This window comes from Lontra canadensis, unplaced genomic scaffold (genome assembly GCF_010015895.1).
Source record: "Lontra canadensis isolate GAN:19392208 unplaced genomic scaffold, GSC_riverotter_1.0 scaffold2, whole genome shotgun sequence".
In the NCBI taxonomy this organism is placed as follows: Eukaryota; Metazoa; Chordata; class Mammalia; order Carnivora; family Mustelidae; genus Lontra; species Lontra canadensis.
The window spans coordinates 38,262,524-38,278,835 of NW_022630996.1; the positions used below are offsets into that span (position 1 = coordinate 38,262,524).

General features: G+C 47.4%; 1 protein-coding gene across 2 annotated transcripts in view; it reads right to left on the minus strand.

The window, feature by feature from the left end:
- The window catches only part of MINDY4 (MINDY lysine 48 deubiquitinase 4), a 99,631-nt gene extending 84,326 nt beyond the window's left edge, over positions 1-15,305 (minus strand). Inside the window, exons 1-4 of one of the 2 annotated variants that reach the window (XM_032872243.1) lie at positions 15,136-15,304; positions 9,196-9,315; positions 5,295-5,530; positions 2,140-2,386 (exon numbers count right to left, since the gene is read on the minus strand). In XM_032872243.1, coding sequence (XP_032728134.1) covers positions 2,140-2,386; positions 5,295-5,530; positions 9,196-9,315; positions 15,136-15,198 — 666 coding nt within the window. In that variant the 5' untranslated portion in view covers positions 15,199-15,304. Of the gene's footprint in view, positions 1-2,139; positions 2,387-5,294; positions 5,531-9,195; positions 9,316-15,135 lie in introns of both variants that reach the window. The other variant, XM_032872233.1, reaches the window with a different exon arrangement.
- Between the last annotated feature and the right edge of the window lie 1,007 nt (positions 15,306-16,312).

Consider the following 16,312-nt stretch of genomic DNA (forward strand, 5'->3'; position numbering starts at 1 on the left):
TGATCTAGTAGAAAAAAAAAATGATGAAATACCTAGCAAAGCTTGCTTTTTTTTCTCTTGAGCAAACAAGTAAGTATGGCCAAAGTACTCAAAGACCCACAAAACACTTTCTAGAAAACCTGGGGAAATTCTACGACAATCTACTCTATCTTTCAATGTCCTTCACAGGATTCGGATACCCCAGGGGAAAAACACACTTCCCAAGGCAATCACTCCTCCTTCTAGAAGTTTGGGACAATCTCCAAGTCATCTGCCTCACACCTCAGTTGTAAAGGGAGTCTCAACTACACAGATGTGATTGACTGGATGTCATTACAGGACAGGATCCTGGCATTCATCCCGTCCACCAGTTCGCAAAGTGTAGTCCATTGGCCTTAAGGGTCCGCAGATCCCTTTAGGGAGCTCAAACCTATTTTCTTCATAATATGAAGAATGAAGACATGATGTGCCTTTTTCACTGTGTTGACATTTACAGGAATGATGCAAATGAACTGGTGGGAAAAATTGCTGGCCTGTAGCACAGATCAAGACAGTGGGACCAAACTTTCCTAATTAGTGCTGGAGGTATTAAAAAAAAAAATCAGTAAAATACTAATTTCACCTCAGAATATCCATGCTGGGCTGCCTGGGTGGCTCAGTCAGTTAAGGGCCTGACTCTTGATTTTAGCTCGGGTCTGGTCTCAGGGGTGTGAGGTCGGTTCCAAGCTGCCCTCCTTCTCTCTGCCCCTCGCCCCCGCTCCAAGTTCTCCCTCCCCACCAATAAATAAATAAAATCTTAAAAAAAAAAAAAAAAAGACTGTCCATGCTGAAGCATAAAAAGAATTATATTCAATCTCAACCCTATGGTACACATCTCTTTAATATTCTATGAAGCAAAATGGGAGGCATATGCAAGGACTCTGCCCATTGCCGAGGAGGACAGCTGTCTCAAGGAAAAGCACTTGCACAACCATGGAGTTGGGAATTGAACTTGCTTGTTTTTTCCACGGAACAACTGACAGACTAACTGCAGTTATTCAGACACGGGTATTTCGCAGGCGTTTCCCTGAAAAGAAGTTGAGCCTGTCACTTCAAGGGAAACAACTGATGGACTGTCAGTGATAAAATACAATTGTCAGGTTTAAAAATTAAAATCTGGGGAGACTTGCCTCAGCCACTGGGAGCCGATGGCTTCTCAACCCCTGAAAACTTTTCTGATGAGTGGATGGTAACGTCAAGAAATGTGACTTTTTTGATGTGGGTTTATTGGTTAGTAGTGAAAGGTCAACATTCAGAAGATGTCAGTAACACAGATAACTCAGTAAACCAGTGGTTTCCAAATGACCAAAAACCACCCCCACAAGATGGAGGTAGTGGCAAGGAGACAGTTGGCTTCTTTCTGTCCTGACTCCAAGTGAGCTGGGAGAGCAGTGCTGGCCTCCAGTCATGGCCCACACCTGGCCATGCAGCGTGGGAGAGGAGGACACACATGACCTATGCGGATTTGCACAGGCTCTCTTACTGGACTAATATCACAAAAATTTGAAATCTGAAATTTGGATTTCCTCTGTTTTTCTGTTTCTTTGCGGTTTTACAAATGCCTTTTACATTCATTCTCTCATTTGGTTCAGTTTCCCCATCTGATGGAACCCTCCCGGAACCCCTCCTTAAGGAAGAGTATGAAACGATGATGGGACATTATTATACTTTCTCTTTAAAGCAAAGCAAATGAAACCATAAAGATCAGGATTTCTTTTTCCCTTTTAACTACTATGTTCCAAAAAATAAGGAATATTTTTAAAAATACTAAAAATAAAAAAGATGAAAAAAAAATTTAAAAGATGTTCTCTACACTTGGATGGCTTGCCCCAACTCCTGAATGGCAAAGGGAAAAATGGATGTGTTCTCACTCAGCAAAGAAAGATAAAACCACAGCATCCACCTCATTGAACTGCTGGGTAAACTGAGGGCAGGAAGGAGATGAGGTTCTCACAGGGAGCTGACAGTACAGCCAGAGAAAACAGAGGCAGAGTTCCTCCCATCCTAACACACAGATCACCCCTTCTTGGACTGTCTGTGGGATACCCTCAGATAAACCCCTTAAGCCCTGCTGGGTTTTCACTTTCCACTCTCACCATAGCAGTGAGAGCAGGAACCTACCTGCGGGGAACTGGCGATGGGCCCTGCCATCATGCCTCGGACGATAAGGCCAGACTTCGGCCTGATCTTCTCGCCCATCCTCTTCGTGTCCAAGGAAGGCTCTGACGACTGAAGCTTGTCCATCCTCTCCCACGCAGGGGCCACGGCAGGGCTTTCACCTGGGATAGCCTGCGTGGGCTTACTTTTGTGGGGAGGCCTTTTGGATGATACAAAATTACCAAGTAAATCCCCATCAAGATTATCGTGCCTGCAAAAAAGGGATATTTCCATTAAAACAGAGTCCCCAATAGCTAACAATGATAATAAATCCCACATTCAACAGGCACTCATAGCAAGCCCATTCATAAATCTGCAAGGATTCTAACCAGGCAGTGCCTTATCATTAAAAATAAAGAACAGGGGCGCCTGGGTGGCTCAGTGGGTTAAGCCTCTGCCTTCGGCTCAGGTCATGATCTCAGGGTCCTGGGATCAAGCCCCGCATCGGGCTCTCTGCTGGGCAGGGAGCCTGCCTCCCCCTCTCTCTGCCTGCCTCTTTGTCTACTTGTGATCTCACTGTCCTTGTCAAATAAATAAATACAATCTTTAAAAAATTTAAAAAAATTTTTTTTAAAAAAAGAACAGAAAATACTTTATTTTAGGGCAAGTCTGACCTATAAAATAAGACCAGGAAGCAAGAAACAAAATCAGAACTGATGACCCATGATAGCATTCCTCAAATATCCTTAAATATTTAATATCCTCAAATATAAAGAGCATCCTTGTCCCAGACCCAAGTGATTACAGAAAACCATAGCCTTTCAGTACAGTCCTGAGCTACGTGGAGACAAGCCTTACTGCACATCATTGACATTAGTAGATGAAGACATGTGGCAAACTTGATGTTCCCAGCTATTTGGTTAAGGTTCAGTTAAGGTGAGCGTGCCGATGGCCTCTCTTCTTGGGTTGCTTGGCATTGAAAGAGAGTAAGAGAGAGAGGAATTAGTGGGCAGGAGATAACCAGAATGCCCCAGGCGTTAGCACAGAGCCCTGTAAAAGCAGGTTAGGCCCAGGTGAGCCAGGCAGCTGATGAAGGAAAGAGTTTTGCAGGTTAACCTTAGGAGTTTCTATTTTACCCTGGAAGCCCTAGGAAGGGTCTGAAGGCCTTTCCACAGGGGAGCAGCATAGCCAGACTTGTTTGTGGGAAGCAGCCACTATCTTGGGTGGAGGGGGGATTGGAGCAGGTGATCAGAGGCCTGGAAAGCAAGGGAGAGCCCACGGGAGCTAGCCCGGGCAAGAGGGGAGGGTATGGAACTGAGGCACTGCTCCCAGGGCAGAGAAAGCAGGAAAGGGTCTAGTGTCATTAAGGACTCACAGAGGCAAAAATGATAGAGCAGGAGAGGTCAAGGATAACACCCAAGTTTGTAGCTTGGGCAACTGGGTGGAACTCGGGAGCCTCTACTACTTCTTCTCCTGGTTCTTTATCACCTCAGAAATATTCATTTTTCCCAACCAGGCAGTTACGTGCCTTTGAAGGAAGAACCATCTTCTTCCACACCACCCTGATTCACCTTCACATCTTAAGCCCTGAGTTAATGTTTTTAATGGTGCTCATCCTTCGGCAGCTGGAAGCCCAGACCCTACACCCTGACTACCCCCATGAAAGAAAAGGCTTCTCAACAGAGCTGGAAGGAGACACCAGCCCCAGGGAATCAGACTCCGAGTGACTGCAGGCGGTACATTAAGGTTGTAATTTAACATAATTAACATAACTGCTTTCCAAATAATGGAGGTTCAGTCAAGAACAGCAGTTCATTTTCTTCCTATGAGTTTCAAAAGGCCTTATTTTTCAGATGTTTCCATGTCTATCGCATTGCTTTTAGAATTCCATACCCGTTTTTTTAAGAAAATGCAAACAAAGCAAGTCCCTGATGCTGACAAACATTAAACATTTGAATCATAAGCATCCTCCTCCATTCCCACGACCTCTGGAGGAAAGGAACAGTGCTCCTCAACAGGGAATTTGAAAGCATACAATGTGGGGGCTGAATACTGACTCCCTGAAGACGTCCAGATCCCAGGACCTGGGAATGTTCCCTTATGTGGAAAGGGACTTTGCATATGTGTTAAGGTTTTGGGATGGGGAGATGACCCTCGATCATCTGGGGGGCAGGCATTAGAGTCACAAGTCTCCCTGTTACAAAGAGGCAGGAGGTCAGAGTCAGGAGTAGGAGATGCCAGGATGGAAACAGAGGCTGGAGGGATGTGCTCTGAAGATGGAGGAAGCAGCCACAAGCCAAGGAATGTAGGTGACTGTGAGAAGCCAAAGAAAGAAAGGAAACAGATTCTTTCCCAAAAGTCTCTAGAAGGAATAAGCCCTACTGACACCTTGCTGTCAACCCAGTGGGACCTATCTTGAACTTCTGACCTTGGAACTGGAAGATAATAAATTCGTATTGCTTTAAGACACAGTGATGCTTAAATTTTATGTGTCAGCTTTGCTAGACTACGTTGCCTAGTTGTTTGGTTGAATACTAGCCGAGATGCTTCCTGAAGGTATTCTTTAGATATGATTAACATCTACAATCAGTTGACTTCAACTAAAGAGTTTACCCTAGGTAATATGGGTGCCTTGTCCAATCAGTGGAAGGCCTTAAGAGCAACAACTGAGGTTTTCCAGAGAACTCGGCTTCAAAAGCTATAACACAGAATACTGCCTGAGTTTCCTGCATGCCAGTCTGCCCTACAGATTTGAAACTTGCCAGCTCCCGCAATCATGTGAGCCAATTCCTTAAAATAAATCTCTTTATAGGGGCACCTGCCTGGGTGGTTCAGTCAGTTAAGCATCTGACTCTTGATTTCAGGTCAGGTCTTGATCTCAGGGTCGTGAGATCGAGCCGCGTGTTGAGCTTCACACTGGGCAAAGAGCCGACTTAAAAAAATAAAGTTTAAAAAAAATTAATAAATCTCTATATAGAAAATATAAATCCAAAAAGATATATGTGTATAAATACATATAATACTTGCATATATATATTTACATATATTCACACATATACACACTTCTTATTGGTTCTGTTTTTCTGGAAAACCCTGACAGTTCCAGCCACTCGGTTTATAGGCACTGGTCACAGCAGCAACAGGAAACTAATCCACCCTGTAAACAGAAGAAGAGCTACCTGGCTTTGCTGGTTTCTGACAGTGACGTTCTCCACGTCGCATCTTCATCCGCAAGGTCATATATATTGACCAGTGTGGTCTCTGGGCATCTTGATGATAATCTGTTATTTTTCTTTGGAATTGCGAGTGCAGGGATTGGTGCTTCTGGAGTGAAATTGTTAGTAGTATTTCCAAAGTGATCCAGAAAGTATCTGGTAATGAGTTCAAGGTTTGTTTTTAGAGGATTGTCCTTGGCCTATTGTTGGAAGAAAACAAAAATCATTAACCATGTGTACAGATTCACAGGGAGGGTGGAAAAGATGGCTAGTCCAATTCTTTGACATACTTTATCAGCTTCTCATTCATCTGTACATTCTTTCAGCAATTGTCCTGTGTTACAACAGAGATGAAGACAAAAATCTCTACCCTGAAAGAACTAACGTCCAATGCATGAGCCAGGAGATTTAATGAACAACTGTAACAAAATATGACATGAATAGGAAAATAACCAAGCAAATTTCCTCTTGGTTTTTCTCCTAGGAATAACTTTAGAAAATATATATCGGTTCATTAAAAAAAAAATAAATAAATCTTTAGGGATTGTTAACTGTGCAAGATAATAAACATCTGGGACCTGAGTATTCTCTTAGGCTGTGTACTCTGCATTTAACACTGGACACTGGGGACTGCAGGGGCAGTGCTGCAGAAGGTTATTGCAAAGAACATAGGGAGGCCATTAGGACTAACTCAATCTACACCGAATCTCAAAAAAAAAAACTGAAACTCTTTAGTAGTTGGTTTTAGAAATAAATGACATCAGGGGCACCTGGAGGGCTCAGTCAGTTAAGCGTGACTCTTGATTTCAGATCAAATCATGATCTTAGGATCATGAGATCGAGCTCCAAGTCAGGCTCCATGCTGAGTGTGAAGCCTGCTTAGGATTCTCTCTCTCCTTCTCCCTCTGCCCCTTGCCCCCTCCACTTGTACTCATGCACTCTTTCTCTCTCTAAAAAAAAAAAAAGAAAGAAAGAAAGAAATGACATCAGGTTTTCCCAACCTTGACTATGCCAAATATCACCTTTGGAGGTTTTTAAATATATATATTCCCAGGCCCTATTGTGTCTTATTAAGCCAGAATTGCAAAGATCAGAGTCCTGATTTCTCTTAAAATTCCTCTAAGTAATTCGGACAAACATAGATGTCCAAGCAGCAATCCACAGGCTGGCCTTAGGCCATGTAATTGTGTCAGTCCCCAGCCCACTTGCTCAGGAACACCAAGCTGCCGGGAAGTGTGGTCAGATGCGAGGCATTTGGTGAGTCTTCAGTCAGAGCAGTAAAAGGCCTAACAAAGGACCTGGCGCAGAGAGGACCCTCAGGCACATCCAGGCCTTCCCCTTTCTACCCCCGATCTGTGCAGCAGAACTCAGCCACCAACACCCACAGCCAGATGGGTTCTGACCAACAGCAACAGATTTATCAGGCAGTCAAAATCAGGGGACAGCTTTATTTTTTTAGTATGGGACCCAAAAAAAACCTATTTTGTCTAAGTCTAAATGAAACTCACGAGGAAAAGAGTCAGGGGAGAGATGTTATGTAATTCATTTCGACCTTCTTGCTTTTTCTTTCTATACGAGAGATTTATAGCCCTAGATGACCTGAATTATACTTTATGGCTTTTCATAACACTCTGCTCAGAACAGTCACAGCCTTTATATGAATCTGGACACCCTTTTTCAAAACCTCAGTTTTACACAGGCATTTTTATATATCGTATCCTTAACAGGGAAAAACAATTTACTGGAATTAACATTAAATTACAGGGATTTCCTAGAATCAGACTAGCTTTGTGTGAATGTTAAAATCATTATGTAATAGGTAGATTAATAAATCTATTTTTCTGTAATATATAAGGTCAACTCATTATCTAATAACTACTAAAAACTACTGTATAAATCAAATAATCAGGGCACTTACCAAGACTTAACGAAAAACCCTTCAGCATCTTCAGATAATTACTACCTTAGGGAGACTATATTAGAGTGGAGAAGTCAAAGTCACTTGAATGGCAAAGATGATTCCAGGAAATTAGGTAAAGTTGCATTCACAGAAAATCCCCACTGTACCAGCATGCTTAATTGATTTTCTTGTTACCTGTCTAACTTATTATGGAAAAAAAAAAATCTTTCTAAAATGTACAGTCCACACTCCTGCCTTACATACAATGCAGCAAAAGGAGATGGGTTGGATGGCTGCTGCCTGGGTCTGTAGGACTCCAGCTGGACACTTAGAGGAGGCGGAGGGGCCCTGGTGCCACCCCTGGACCAAGGATGACAGGCATCGATCTGATGTCTTTACTGACTTGATGCTAGGACTGCACCTGGCTGCCACTGCCTTTTTCTCATCAAAGTCAGGCAGAGGAACTTCGAGCAACCTGAATGTTCCCCTAGGTTGATGGCATCCTTCATTTTATTGAGGGGAACTCAGCCTGAGCTCCCCCCTGGTCTAGGACATGCATGAGGGTGGTTTTCTGAGGTTCCTCCAGGTGTCTCAGAAACAGCCTTGGAGGGCACGGGAGGGTGGGATGTCACCCGCCCCGCATTCCAACCCAATCTGCTAAGATTTCAATTAAGTAAAGCGTTACAATTGCAGGAGGTTTGACCACCATTACTACAGTAGGACTGAGAATCGGAAGTTCTGGTTCTAGCCTTCCCCCTCCCTTGTAATTCACTGTGAGACCTTGACAAGCCCCCTTTCTCTGGCTCACAGCTCCCCCAGGTGAGGGCCCCCATTCTATGGGTAGTTTAAAAGCTGCTTAGACCAGTCCTGAGGGGTGGCCCCAAAGGCCAAGAAGGCAAGTCTTCTTCACCCCCAATTCAACCATGGGGCTCCCCTTCTTTGTTTTCCATATTTGGACTCCAGGAAATATCATCTTACTGCCTCTTTAAAAAATTATGATAAATGCTGAACTATAAGAACATGAGGTTCTTTCTAACCCTGACGCTATGCCCTACCACAAGGCAACCTCTGCTGGAGAGCCCATTCTTCGATCAAATTAGAAGATTCTGTCTTCATAGCAGAAAAAACCAATGAGGCCAGAATTGAAGCTTCATTCAGTCAGTCAGGCAGCCAACCGAATCATCCACAAACACATAGAGATTATTTACTATGTCCTCGGGCAACACATGAAGTATGAGGATACAACAGTGAACCAAGAGACGCCAATCTCTGGCCTCCTGCTGCATCCAAGGTAGTGAGTGGGGAGGCAGGTGCTAATTAAACAACCACACACACATCCTCTATTATAAGTGTGCGAGAGCACAACAGAGGAGAACCACAGGATGCCGTGGAAGCTTATAACTGGGTGAGGGGAGCGCAGGTCAGGGTGGATGAGGGGGAGGGATCAGGGAAGCCCCACCCTCACCCCCCAACCGTTTGCTATCTCAACTCCAATGCCCCAGGCTTAACTGAACCCAAGCCCCATTTCTACCTAAATTAAATGTCACAGCAGACTTAAAAATAAGCTATTACTCAGAATTGGAGAAGGAAAATCTTACACAGGCTGGGAATGGAAAATTTTAGTAGAACCGAATATTATACTCTTAAGTACAGTCTGACTAAAAACAGCCTCCTAGGGGAGGAGGGAGCACAGGGAATAACCATTAAGGGCCCAGGTTCAAAGGGAGCTTCGCAGCCACACATGCAAAAAACGCTCTTGGGGGGCTGGCGGCTGGGGCCCAACTGAGCCTGGAAACCTAGCTCGCACTTGGGATTTGTCAGAACATGGCTGGGCCTGTTTCTCCTTGGCCGCAGGCATGGCGAGCCTCCTGCCACCCATCTCCGACAGCCTGGCAGGGTCCACAGGGGCTCTGACATTGTCAAGCTCGGTTCCAGAACATTACACCACACCTTCAAAACACGTACCTTGTTCTCCTTGTAGAGAAATTCAAGATGCAAAACCTTGCGGAGATCATTTCTGCTGTTTATGCTGAGGTCAGAGCGTGGGCGTTCCTGGTCCATGGTCACACATGTCTTCTTTAAGCCCTGCGGGAAGAAACCTGAATCGTTATTTTCATTTTAAATCAAAACCTTCCAGTCTCTGATGGGGGTTATAAATAAAAGACTGTTGGTGTCCTTATGATCATTCCTACTCTGCCTATCCTGCCTTCCTTGCAAGGATCTTGCAAGGACCAAAAACTGACTTAATTTATTTTTATATAACCTTTACACTTGACATCTTCATAATTATTATTCTGAATCTTACAAGAACTGCATGGGCTGAGCTGAGGTTGGAGTTGCTGACCCATTTTACAGAAAAGGAAAGTGAGGTTCAGGTCACTGACTCATCCAAGGCCAGAGCCCTGGGTTTGACATGAGATTTGGAGCCACGGAATAGGAAGCTTTAAAAATAAACTGAAGGCAAAAAATGAGCAAAAGACCAATAATGATTCCTTTCTTTTCTCGGGTGAGAGCAAGGGTTGATCTGCCCGGGTAACACAAGAGAAGCCCATAGCAGGGGGTCCTGACCATCCCAGCCTGTGAGTCAGCAACGCCAGGACTGAGGCTCACTGGAAGCACGTGGTAAACGTCTGCTGAGTTCCCAGGGCGACCATTGCCAACATCCAGCCCTGACCGTCCAGAAGGCCCAACTGAGACACACTCTGGCAAAGGTGAGAGCTATTCTCCCTGTGAGCCTGGCTTCTTTGTTCGAAAAATAACCACAGATGCAGCTCCCTGCCCACCTCGCTGGGCCAGGGTGATCACCGAACATGGAGAAGGAAGAGACAGCTCACAAACAGCTCAGCCTGCCATTAAGGGAGCCCCTGACTCTTCACGGATCAGGACACTCACAGCTGCCAGGCCTTAACTTCTCCCCCAGGCTTTGTGTTCACAATCTCACAGAGGCTCCCACTGATGGGAGAACAGGACAAAACCTGCTGCTTGCCATGAAGTGAGGGAAGAAGAATTTGTGAAGAAAGAGGTATGAACATAACCCAGAACCAAAGGGAATAAAAAGGAAGTGTTGAGGAGGGGGGTCAGAAAGAAATGGGTGTGCATGTTGGGGGAAAGGCAGGAGCATGGTTGGGTGCTCTAGGGAGAATGAACTGGAAGTGGGGATAATAGCAAGCACCCCTGTTTCATCTGGGTTTCCCCATGGCATTCCTGCCAATCAGAGTGAGGCAGAAACTATGAGAGTCCCTCACTGCTGGACAACCCCTTACATCTATCACCAGTTCAGATCTTACCAAGCAAGTCTTGGCACACTTCACAAACTCCCTGGAACTGCAGTGTACACCGACATGTGAGAACTACTGGGGTAGTGGACAAGGATGCCCTCAGGAAGCAGCCAGTCCTCAGTTCCACCCGGTCCACTTAATCTTCATCATTCAACAAACATTTCCTAGGCACCTACTATATATATGGTGGGCTGTTCTTGGTGCAAGAGATACCAAGAGAATAAAACACACCTCACTCCTTCACAGAGCTGACATTCTGTAGGGGAAGCAGGAAAGGTTTCACAATTAGGTGACATTAGGCAGTAGGAAAGCAAGCCATGAAGACACTTGGGAGAAGTGTATTCTCAACAAGGAATAGCAAGGGCAAAAGCCATGTGGCAGTCACAGGAGGCCAGTGCAGCTATAGCTGCATCACCAGGGGAAGGAAATAAGGTCAGAGAGGCTGCCCAGATCCTGGAAAGGAAAGGCCTTGTTGGCTTTTGTGAAATGGTGGGGTGGAAGCAGGGTTTAAAAAGGAGCATGAACTGACTTGTGTTTGTAAAGAATCACTGGCTGCTAGGCTGGGAACAGGTTTTTGGAGGTAAGGGATTAAGCAGAAACTAGTTAAGATGCTATTGAACAACTCATATGAGAGATGGAGTGGCTTGGATTAAGTGGTGGCAGCAGAAGTAGAAAGAAGTGGCTACATGCTCTGTGTGCTCTGCTGGTAAAGCCAACAGATGTACCAATGGCCTGGATGTGGTATAAACGAAGGAAAAAAGCCAGGAATGATCACAAAGGTTTTGGCCCAAGCAACTAGAAAGATGGTGATACTGCCTACCAAAATGGGAAACTTACAAGGCATAGAGAGAATTGGGAATTGGATTTTGGACGTGTTGAGATATTTATTGGATGCCCAAGAGGAAATGTAAACTCAGCTGTTGGAAAGAATGTAAGAGTTCTGGGAGAAACCTGGGCCAGAGATAGGCATTTGGGAACTGTCATCACATTGATGGCCCTGGAATCCAGTAGACTAGCAGAGGCACCTGCAAAATAGCAAGTGAAGAAGAGAAGAGAAGACTGAGTCTTGGAGACCCCCAACACACACAGCTCCAGGAAATGAGGGGGACCAGCAAAGAACCAGAGAGGTTAGAGGAGGCAATGAAGAAAGGGGTCTCCAGAAGACAAGCGGAATGAGTTTCCGGGAAGCAGGACACAATCGGCTGTGTCAAACACATGGTTAGACCAAGAAGTGTGAGGACTGAAAGTTAAAGGTCATTGACACACTTGACAAGAGTTAGTTCCGTGGATCAGTGGGGACAGAAGCTGGATTAGAGTGGGTCTGAGCAAGCAGGAAAAAGGATTAGAGTCAGAGCACACCCAGTTATTTCATGGGATTTGGCTATAAGAGGGAGAAGAAAAATTGGCTGGAGAGACTTGGGGGTCAAGATGGCATTCTGCAGGAGCGAAAGGAGAGAAGACAAAATGCATGTGCAACAGAGAGAGAGAACTGCAGCAGTGCCCTCACGCAGGCAAGAGGGGACAGATACTCAGGAAGGGGGTGGCTTTCCCAGGAGTATGGAGAATTCACTCGCAGGAGCAGGGAGGGAGGCAGAGTGAGGGTCCGGGCCCAGAAGGGTTTACAACTGTGGTGGTGCAGCCTGTTGGGAGCTTTCACCGTGAAACGAGAATGGGGAAGGAGCTGTGCAGTTGGAGGTGAGGGGAGGTGTGACACGGCCAACAGAGTGGAGAGGGAGCGGGCTGGAGGGCTATAAGCCTCAGGGGACTGACCACATGGTGGTGTGTTTACCTCCAGCCCCGTTCAGGGCTTCAGGGCAAGTGTGGCAGGGGTGGCAAGGTGAATTTGAAAACTCAAGGTGGGGGGAGCATGAGGAAAAAAGAGAAGGGCAAGGGAGGTGACACCGCATGTTGTTGAGGGTGTGATTATAACGATGGGTGGGTAAGAAGTAGGGAGAGATCATAACAGAGCCAGGGGCCTGGGAGCAATTGGCAGGAACTGTGGAATGCAGATGTGAGTGAGACTGAAGACTAGTTTATGACAGGCGGGCTGCTAAGGGAGGTGAGCTGCCAGTGAGGATGACAGATTACACAGATTCCAGAAAGGGTACGGTGCTGGTAGCAATAGGCCTGGGACATGACCGCGTGGAATGGGTGGCAGAGGTAGGATGGGGTCAAGTTGCTGCAGGAAGGGGAGGCTGGGGCACGAGGAGTCACCTTGGAGGACCCCGACACTGCAGGTATTTAGCATGACTCTCCCTGAGGGCAGACCATGCTTGGACGGGGGCCAGCATAGCTGGGTGTGATGTAGGGTAGAGGGCAGAGGACGTGGTAGGGGAAGGTGAGGCCAGAAGCCCAGCCTGTAGCAGGGTCATAGAGTGCCTTGAGGCTTGGGTGAAGCCTTCCCTTGGATTTCATTCTGGTTGTAGTAAAAAGCCCATGGAAGGTTTTGAGGAGAGGAGTGACAAGCTCTCCCTTGCTCACCGTGGGCATCTTGCAGGAAAGGGAGTAAGAATTCCTGTCTTTCAGGACTGTTACGAGGATCTGAGAAAACAAACAGGCAACTAGAAGGTACCTCACACCATGATGGGAACTCTCCAGGTTATACCTGCCTTGTGCCAAGCCCTGAAGGGAGTACATGGTCTCGGCACTGGAGCAGAAGGTGACCAGGACAACAGCTGAACTGGACTGCAGTCCCAGCTCTCTACAACTTTCTGAGTGACTGTGGGCAACTCCTTTGTCAGGTCAGAGCTTCAGTGTGCCTGGATGAAAAATGGGAGGGAGAGGAGGCCCCATGAGCCACACACTGCCAAGACTCCACCCGGATCAGGTGTCAGCTCTGTGGACTGTTCTAGTGGGCAAGACAGGCAGACATATAAAGTGTAACGTGAGTGCCAAAGAGCAAGTCACAGACGAGGTAAGTCAGGTATTCCAACTGGAGTTATCCAAGAAGACCACCTGGAGGAAACAGACTTGGGGTGGGCCATGGATGGAACCGGGGAAAGCATGTGGGAGAAGCTGGAACCCATGTTGGGGTGGTACACTGGGGTCAAGATATGGGGGAGCCTTAGAGAGCAGGTAAGGACTGTGGATTTCCTTTGAACTCAAGGAAGGCAAGACATGAGGAAAGCTGAGAGTTTTGCTTGGTGGTCCAGACCGAAAAGAAATGGTAATAGTGGGCAGCCTCACAGGATGTGTCATTGACATCCAACGTACAGCCAGGACTTGGTGACAAAAGGTCAACTAGCCATAAAACAGAGCAGATACAATGAAGCCACAGTGCATGTAAACATTTTTAAATGGAAAAAAAAAAAAAGCTTTTAAAAAGCAAAGAAAGACACTTTCAAAACAGATGCAGATGAGAGATGGAGGTGGTGAAGACAACGCTGAATGCAGGTACCTACTATGTGCATACGATGCTTGGGGACTGACCATATATTCTTATTAATCCCCATCATAAATCTGCAAAGAGTGGGTCTTTCTGTTTTACAGAAAAGGAAACTGAGACAGTGAGTAACGGATCCAAGCTCTCACCGCTAACCAGTTGCCGGTATTTGAACTGCCCCACATGATTCCAAAGCCCTTCCAATTTTCCCTTCAAAAAAAACGATTTCTGGGACGCCTGGGTGGCTCAGTTGGTTGGACGACTGCCTTCGGCTCAGGTCATGATCCCGGAGTCCCGGGATCGAGTCCGGCATCGGGCTCCCAGCTCCACGGGGAGTCTGCTCCTCCCTCTGACCTTCTCCTCGCTCACGCTCTTTCTCACTACCTCTGTCTCAAATAAATAAATAAAATCTTCAAAAAAAAAAAAAAAAAGATTTTCTTTGTATGTTTAACCTAGACAGCTGCCCATGGCCCCTGCTCAACACGACGCCAACACCGTGAGTGCCAAGCCCTCGGTCACTCTGCACAGATTGAGTTAGAATATGGAATAGTTGCTGTCCCTACACTGGCTTACGCGGTAACCTCCAACCTCTTTCCCACAGTGTCCCCATCTCCACTGCAGATGGCTTGCAAAGGACCTCCCCAACTTTTGAGCACTCCGAAAACTCTCCCGGTGCAACACAACGGAAGTTTAAAACAACCAAGGCTGCAACCTCAAGCTCCCCACTGCCGAGGAGCACGACTGAAGGGTTCAACTATCGGGAACGTGTTTTGGCTCCTTGGGTTCCCACTGGGGAACCTTCTTTCCCGGTAGGGTGGAGGTGGTGGAACGGGCAACGGGGCCGGGCTGCCAGGCCTGAGCGCTGCGCTCCCGACCGGCCGCGACAAGGCGACCATGGTTTAAGAGGCCGGGAGGAAGCCGCCCCTGGCCGCCGCCCCCACCCCGTGCCGTTCCCCGTGCGGGTCCCCGTGCCACTTCCTCTGCCGGAGGGGCTGGATGCCAGCTCTGGACTGCGGCCGCGGGCCGGCGTGGCCAGTGGGCGCTGCGCGGGGCTGCGATGACTCCTGGGAAATGTAGTTTCGGCAGGCCCGGGAAAGGGGCGCTGCTCCGGTCGGGTATCCCCGGGGCAGGGGGCGGCAGGGGGGAACTCTCCCTCCCCGAAGGCGTGGAGCTGGCGGGGGTACCCCTAGACTGCGCCCTCACCCTGGGGCAGCGGCCCCGAGCGGTGGAGGCGGCGCGACCTACCTTTCTGCTGAGGAACTCCCGGACCAGGGAGGCTGCCACCTCCTCCACGAAGAGGCTGTCCATGCCGCCGGCTCTGCCCACGAGGCCGCGCCGCCGCAGCCCAGGCCCCAGGTCCGTTGGGGCCAGTATGGCCGCGTTGCCTTGGTGACGGTGTCACCGGAGCCGGGAGAGCTCCTCCCCTTCCTCGCAGCCCGCCGGCTGGGAGGGCGGGGAGAAGGGGAGGAGCGTCCTTCAAACTGGCTTTGGAGCACAAGGCCTCCCAGGGCCCAGGCGTGGGCTCCCAGCTCGGTCCTGGCTTTGTCATGGCTCTGGCCTGCCCCCTGGGTGGCCTAAAACCAGCCACTGCTCCACGCTGAGTCCTGATTGCCCAAAATGGGAAATGCGGAGAATGCCTGACTCCCTGTTCCTGGAGAAGTAAATGCACAGTGAAGTGGCCCAAAGAGGGCCACCCACAGCACCACAGCTGGCTCCTGGGCTCGGGACCTTGGCTGGCCTGGACTGCGTGGGGCAAGGAGGCCCAGGACTCTGTGAACTCGGTGCTGAAATAAAAGGACCAGTTTCTCATGCATTTAGTGCCTGCTGTCCCATAATGAGACTGCCAGTAATTGAGCACCAAGCATTCTATACAGGTGTCATCGAAATAAGGACCCAATCATTATATCTACAATTTACAAAGAAAAATATGCTTTCCGAGGGCCATAAAATGGAGCTGCTAAACAAAGCAGAGTTACAGAGCATGACCCCAGTCCCCATCAAATGGAATTTCTCCATGCCACAGACTAACGTAAAACCAGCATTAGCCAAGAAGAGCATTGGCCTCACTGGGATCAGCTGTAATTTCTTCACCTGCTCAGAGATTCAAGAGACTACTTACTTACAGAGCTTAGCAATGGAATTGAGTGGAAAAGTTAACTCCCCAAAGACTGCATACAGCATATCTTTGTGTAAATGTGAAACAACTTAAACCAGAAAATCATAATTTGTGGGGATATAATGCTTCAGTAAAGCCTTTTGTAAAAAGAGCAAGGGAATGAAGACCACATGACTCAGAACAGTGGTTGCTTCCAGAGGGGGAGGAAGGGGCACAGTGTGAGGGAGAACCACATGGGTACATTTAAGTAATTGTCAACGTTCTGGGTGTCATTAGGGCATTTGTTTCTTAAGCATTTGTTATAGT